This window comes from Drosophila yakuba, chromosome 2L, assembly GCF_016746365.2.
Source record: "Drosophila yakuba strain Tai18E2 chromosome 2L, Prin_Dyak_Tai18E2_2.1, whole genome shotgun sequence".
Taxonomy (NCBI): domain Eukaryota; kingdom Metazoa; phylum Arthropoda; class Insecta; order Diptera; family Drosophilidae; genus Drosophila; species Drosophila yakuba.
The window spans coordinates 22,062,461-22,070,025 of NC_052527.2; the positions used below are offsets into that span (position 1 = coordinate 22,062,461).

At 36.7% G+C, this 7,565-nt stretch overlaps 1 protein-coding gene across 1 annotated transcript; it reads left to right on the forward strand.

Annotated features, from left to right (window-relative positions):
- Nucleotides 1-50: 50 nt before the first annotated feature.
- LOC120320632 (laccase-21-like) lies at nt 51-650 on the forward strand. The gene has a single exon (XM_039370873.1). It carries the CDS (start codon nt 121-123, stop codon nt 640-642), a length of 522 nt encoding a protein of 173 aa, XP_039226807.1. The 5' UTR covers nt 51-120; the 3' UTR covers nt 643-650.
- Nucleotides 651-7,565: the final 6,915 nt, after the last annotated feature.

Consider the following 7,565-nt stretch of genomic DNA (forward strand, 5'->3'; position numbering starts at 1 on the left):
TTTAAGTTTTTATTATTTGTTTCTAACCATTCTAAATATTATTAATTTATAGTCGCTTCAGATGCTGATCATCTCATATCACTTATCGATGAAGTATCTTATATATCACCACCTTCCCCGATGCTATCACAGTATAATGATATACCTCATGAGTATTACTGTAATGGGGATAATAGGCCAGTAGACTGCGGCAAAAACTGTCAATGTACTCATAAAATAGATATACCTCTTAATTCAATAGTTGAGGTCGTGCTGGTGGATGAAGTTCAACAGATAAATATAAGCCATCCATTTCATTTACACGGTACTTCCTTTTATGTCCTAGGACTTGGCCGCTCCCCGGATAAGCAAATTAAACGTATGAACTTAAAGCATGCCCTGGAGCTTGACCAACGTGGATTGTTGGAAAGACAATATTTGAAACCTTCCTTAAAGGATACCGTTGCTGTACCAAACAATGGATATGCTATTTTACGATTTCGTGCAGATAACCCTGGATTCTGGCTTTTTCATTGTCATTTCCAATACCACATTGTAGTAGGCATGAATTTGGTGTTTCAAATAAGTACGCTCAATGACTTGCCTCCGGTACCACCTAATGTCCCTCGTTGTGGCAACCATTTACCACCCATAATGACGTAAAGTCTATTTAAGACCTCATTCTTAGGTATTTCATATGCAAAGAAAGCCTGGAGACAATATAATATCCTATAAGCAATAATGATTGCAGCTTCTCAGCAAATAAAATAAAATTTTAAGTTAAATATATGTTTTAGGGAAGGCGATCTGAAATCACATTTGTCGGTTTGACTAATAATTTAATCGACTTTAGATGAAATTTGACTTCAGTGATACCCACGTAAGCCCACTGGAAAGTATGTGAGAGAATAAAAACGTGCATGTAATGTAACGGGAAACCACTTATGGTGTAAATGATTAAAAAAAATTTAACAATTACATCTCTGGAAATAAGATATTTTAAAATTTTAGTAAAAACAAGAGAGAACGCTATAGTCGAGTTCCCCGACTATCTGATACCCATTACTCACCTAGTGGAAGGGAGAAGAAGAGTCTTAAACACCGTTTTTGGCGGTTTGTGGGCGTTAGAGTGGGCGTGGCAGAAAGTTTTTTGGCAAATCGATAGAAATTTACAAGACCAATACAAAAATGATAAAATATCAAAACATTTTTCCAAAGTGTGGGCGTAGCAGCTTTGGGCGGTTTGTGGGCGTTAGAGTGGGCGTGGCAAAAAGTTTTTTGGTAAATCTATTAGAAATTTACAAGACTAATACAAAAATGAAAAAATATCAAAACATTTTTCAAAAGTGTGGGCGTGGCATTTCTGGGCGGTTTGTGGGCGTTAGAGTGGGCGTGGCAAATCGACAAACTTGCGATGCGTCTATGTCCCTGGAGTCTGTATGCTTAATCTCAACTTTCTAGCTTTTGTAGTTCCTGAGATCACAGCGTTCATACGGACGGACAGACAGACGGACATGGTCATATCAACTCGGCTATTGGTCCTGATCAAGAATATATTTACTTTATATGGTCGGAAACGCTTCATTCTGCCTGTTACATACTTTTCAACGAATCTAGTATACCCTTTTACTCTACGAGTAACGGGTATAATAATCGAACAACACAATCAGACGAATAATATATTTCAAGTAATAACACTGACAACATTAATTATAATTGTTATAATTGCATTATTGTACGCTATCTATAAATATAAGACTATACCCTAAAAATTAATTATAAAATTAAAATTAAACTCTAAAAAACGAACAGATTATAAGTTATGAAACAAACAATATTGTACCCCAATACCCCTGTATTGTACCCAATTCACACGCACACATTAATGTCTAAGAACAAAATGTAATCAAAGATCGAGAGCCCTTCGATTAAGCTTAGCTGTTATTTACGCACAGCATCATATTCCAAAGTCTAGACTCTGTGGCGAGCCAACGTCCCCTAAACATTCGATCGAGCCAACGTCGTCCTCTAAACATTCGATCACTTGGCGAGGCCAACTGAAATAACAAATCGTAAACATTTAACCCCTTGGCGAGCCAACTGAAATATAAAAACTTCCGCCCACGCAATGGTCTCAGGATTCTCCAATTACTCCTATTTTTCGGGAGCTTCTCTCTCCTATTTTTCGAGAGCTTCTTTTTTAATAAACATTTACAACTTAATTCTCTTAAACTTCACTCTTAAGCTATCACAATCTGCCTATATAAACGCAAACATGTCCCCCATAAGGCAGTTCAGTTCTGAGTACGCTATCAATTGCGATAGCTTTGATAAAGCCCATTTCAACTTCGAAATCCATTATCCAACTAAGTGATAATCCGAAAGCTCTAGTTCTTCCTCTATTGGAATTAATAAAACGTTTAATAATACATCAAAAACCAACCGTGTTATTTTTTTTTTTATTAAACTCTCGGTCTGAATTCGTAAATATATTGTATTTATTTCAGCATGATTACTCTTTCAGTACACTTGCTGTTTGAGCTGTAATTGTATTCTTCTTCAGCATCATTCTATTGATTTGCAAAAAACTGAATTTGCTTTTGCACTTCGTTGTTTACAATGGCTTTGTCAAAAAACAGCTGCCGTTGACTCATGGCCCCTGCCTCTAAACCTTGGGTCCAGAATTTTATATTGGGTCTGTACGTCTCTAGTCTTCCAGCTTATCGTCTCTTACAGACTAGTATACTCTCTACCTAGCGTATTGAGGACTGACAGAGAGATATGGTTGTCTATCCGTTGATGGACCTTTTTTTTGTGTTTCTTGATCTTATGTGGTACAAAAAAATATATCCAGTGAAACAAATAAAAAAATTCGTCGTTTTAATTTTGGATCGGTGGTTCTTTGGGGTCTAAAAAAAGTAAAAGATATCTCGGGCACCGTGAACGTCGGGAACAATGAACAAATTTACTGATGTGTTACTATGTTGCTATGCATATATATACGTCTTCAACACTATTTCTTAACTAGGAAGCAAAAGCGCACATGTTTTTAAACATAACTAAAAATCCCCTGATGTCAGACCTTATGCAAAAGATCCTATGCTGGGAAAATCTGTTAGCCGGTTGCTAGATACTACTAGGCCTTTTAAATGTATAGTAAAAATAGCATATCGGAGGTATTAAATCCGTTCCTAGGTTTTGGTATTTGGAACAGTTTGGATTTGCTCCTGGCTTCCACTCTAATCTTGCTACACTGTCGTGTATATAAATATAAGTAAGATATATTTATGTATTAAAAAAAATACTATTTATAGAGATAATAGGATAAAGTATATTACAGTCAAATATTAAAACACTGTGTAGGGGCCATGCAACTCATAGTTGATCTACAATGATTTAAGGTACGTGATATCTAGTGCATCTGCTTGGAACAAAGAAGTTTAGCTGACTAACAATGTCGAGACTATCAACTTCTACGATTAGCTAGAAACGGTAAATTAATTTACATTAGTCTTCTGGAAAGGAATCCCAATTTAGGTGCCGTAAGGCAAACAGTAAAAAGTTCTTTTAAACCGACTCGAAGTATACGTCTGCGTACATAGTAAGTACACGCGAAGGTGGCTTCCTTGTGAGACGTGCGATGTGAGATCAAATAAAGTCAGTGTTGAAGACATTTGTTTGAAGATTATTTTTGAAGGATCGTATTACGAAGGAATTTAGCTCAAAAAGATTACTGGTTGTTGATCAGCGTTGTATACAACTGTGATATAATTATTCTACAAGGGTGCTCCAAAAGTGGAATGATAACACTTTCAAAGAGCCTAAGGATTGTGGCACTTGCGGCAGACCTAAAACTGCAACGCCATCTAGGGGTCACATTGCGAGGCGTGCGCCACCTGCATATCGCGTGAGGGGGTTAACGGCAGGGTCACGGGTCTTACAGGGCTAATTGTCAGTTTTCCCAGAGAGAGTGAAATTTCTACAAATCGGGCAGATGCTAGGTTGCCGCCTTATTCTGGCGTCATTAGCAGCCATTCTCCAGTTAAAGATCGGCGGAGAAAGGTCGTTTTGTGATAGTGGGCAATTAAAGCCAAATAAGTCAAAGTGCTACAGGCGAACCAGTTTGGTGAATAGCTTGATCCGGCGGAGAGCTGGGGATTTTAAAAGATCAAAGCATATCCAGCTTAAGCTTACTGATCCGGAAGGAAAAGCGCTACAGCCAGGCAGCGCCAGAAGTTTCAGTTTTTTTGTCAGGCCACCACAAGGGAATTAAAAGGCAAAGCAGACAACTCTTCGGCTGCAGCTTCTGAGACCGAGGAAGGCCTACGATCCGCGGAAGAAGTAGCCGCCGATTAGTGAATTTTTATCAGTTGGCTCGCGCGCTTCGATCAGCAGCATGAATTTGTAAAAATTGAAAATCGGAAGAAAAGTTCGATCCGCTCGCGAATGCGCTAAACGCGATTAAAAACTAATAAATATTATAAGACCCACATTTAGGGTAAATTTATAGAAAAAAAAAAAGTCCAAAAAAGAAGGGGAGAAAAACCCCAACTACAAAAAAAAAAAGAACGATAATTATGTGTTAGTAAATTAGGCTAAGATTTCTTTTTATTATTGTGAAAAATTATCATGTGCAAAGTAACGTGAGGAGAAGTATCCGATTTCTTTGTTCTGTGTTTCATGTTGGTGTTCAATTTATAAACCACACGGGAAAAAAAAAATGTCCCGACTTTAAAAGAAAAAAATAACAGGGATACCTCCTAGGAATATGTGCGAGACAATCAATACTTTTATATTTTGAATCCAACAAGATAAACTTTACTCCCCAATAAAATAGCTGCCGTCGCCGAAAGCGCTTTCTCCGATGGAAGTTACCAAAGTAAAGGGTGAGTCACCAAAGATAACCATGTTAATTATGTATGTTGGCCAAATTAAGACAAGTTCAGCACTTAAAACAGTAACGTAGATGTCCCTATTATTTTTTCCCTTGAAATGTCCAAATAAATGACAACGCAAAGATCACAAAGTAAATGTAAAAGAACTAAACAGAAACACACTGGGAGAAATCCGGAACGATCGCTATTTAATTTCACGTATATTAATGTCTTGTAATTTTCTTTGTCAATTTTTATATATTCTTTAATCCTCATTTTTTTTTGTGAATTCTAAAAACAATAATTTATTTATTTATATATATGCAAAAATTTATCCTTTTACAATTTCATTCCTTTATATCTTATATGCCTAGTTTTAAGAATGTTTACATATATTAGTAATAAAATCGAATTTATAATGTGGTAAATCCTTAAGTTTTTCGCCGCAGCTAGCATGAGGCCCTTGCGGATAGATTAGGTTTCAGAAGGGGCCATCAGGGAAAAATCATGATGATAAGATGGCCATTGGTAGGGCGGGTCAACGAAGGCCTCCAACAACACCGGAGGCTGGCCGAGATCGGTTTGGCGTAGACTATTAGAACATATTTTCCCTTTCTAGATGTCTGTATTATGAGTTCTCCTACTTCCGGATCAGGTTAGCTTGTCTAGCACGCGAAAATAAGTTTTATGATCAAAAATAGGCAAATATGGGATCGCAGCAAGACCACCACCCCCTTTTACCGACAAGCAGCAGCCGGACCATCGCTCGCGTGCGCTCGATACCCATCGAACACCCTGCCTGATGTTATTCTTGAATGTGATACGTTACATTTATGAATAATTAAGATAATTATGATTATTAATTCTTTGGCGCCCAAACGTGTTGGCCACATCTTTAGATGTGCTCACAGACTCATATATACATACACAATCTTTTTCTATTACTATTTAGCTATGAGCTATGAGAATCATTTGTGGGCGAACCACATTTGAGCATAAGCCACAGCTACCCGCTTTTATTACCCAAAACAAATACGTTTTATTTCCGCTGTAGTTCCTGTCTTGCGAATGGGATTAACGAGAGATTTTATCATCAGTAATAAATCAATCGGCCTCGCAAGTCAGTTATTACAAAAGATTTACATCTGTCCTATCACCTACATTTTATTTCTGAGCCACACAGAGCAGCTTATCAGTACGCATAGGACAAGCAGGCGAACAATCTTTTAATAAGAGGTAGTCTGACCACGGCTGATTGGTTGTAATGAAGGGTCATGTTTTCTTATACGGAAGCTGGATCATTAGTCGTTTATCTGCATAGGATTTACGTAGGCATTCTTTTTATAAAGAAGTTTACAGACCACAGACGACGGCAAAAGAGATACGCTCCGTTCTTCTTGAAGAAGGGTGCAGGCGGTAATCGCGTGGACCGCAGTCAGGGATTATCTCTTAAGCTTAGCCACTGACCACGGATGACCACCGGCACAGCAGTGTAGTTGTTGTTGCAATTGCGCGACAAAACTTCTTCGTTTTCCTTATGTTCTTTTGTTATAGTCAAACGGTAGACTCGGTTTGAAACCAATTACACATTTGCAGGGGAACAAGCTATGCTTGTCGGCGAAATATAATATATGTTTTTTATTTGTTTAGCAATCAAATCTTTCTCAAGTTTTGGAAGAGTTCCGGTTGCATGTTTTGCGTTATTTTTATATCTATTTACAATTACAAGATTTAACTTTAAAACCAAAGTCATTAGCTGTTATATTAATGTGTTGCTGCTGAAAAAAGGGAAGCGCAACGAACAAGCAGCTGATAAGAAAAGGGAGGTCATTGAACCTCGAATAGGCAAATGCAAGAATAGCAAAAGAACAAACGCAATCGTTGATATTTACATTATTTGGGCATTTGAATTTTTGTGATTTAACGATTTGAATTGATTTTTGTTTGATTTGCCATTTCATTTGTTCGTTTGATTGCAATAAATATTTTTATTAGTTCTGATTTGATATATTAGTTACTTCGTTTGTTTAATTTGATCATTAATTTTAACTAATTTTTAAATTTATTTTATGTTTTTGGCGATTACTCCATTCGTTTAATTAAATTACACTCCGTCTTATTAATTTTTTGATTTATTGTTCTATTTATTTTCAATTTCGATGTTACAATTTTAAATTATTTTTTTTCTGAATTTTATTTATGTGGTTAGATTAGATTATTTCTGTAATTAATTATTCTGATTGGATTTCGATTTAATTTATTTATTGTCCTATTTATTATCATTTATTTATGTGATTTGATATTTTATATTTCTAATATTTTTATTTGTTTACTTTTATACATTATTAATTAATAGTTATTAGTTGCTTACTATATTCATTGGTCTCAATTGGCAAAAAATGCCGCTGTCCGAGGAAGAGGGATCCGCAGGATCCTCTCCCAAATGCATCTTGTGTGAAAAATCGTTGGCATCTGCATCTGTAGTAAAGATCAAGTGTGGGCATAAGTTTCACAAAAATTGTTTCGAGGTCTACTCCAAAACCAGCAACACCTGTCCGATTTGCAAAGAACCTCAACATCATACTAGGTTGCAGAAACGGCAGAACACGCCTTCAAGATCTGCTCCGGCCAACAATGAAGATTCGGGGCAAGCAGAAATTCCTCAGCAGTTAATAGGGAACATGGTAGCAGAACAAGTCAAGGCCATGCAAA

Excerpts from the sequence above, each read along its gene's own strand:
- LOC120320632 (XM_039370873.1), top strand. The coding sequence starts at position 121 with ATGCTATCACAGTATAATGATATACCTCATGAGTATTACTGTAATGGG.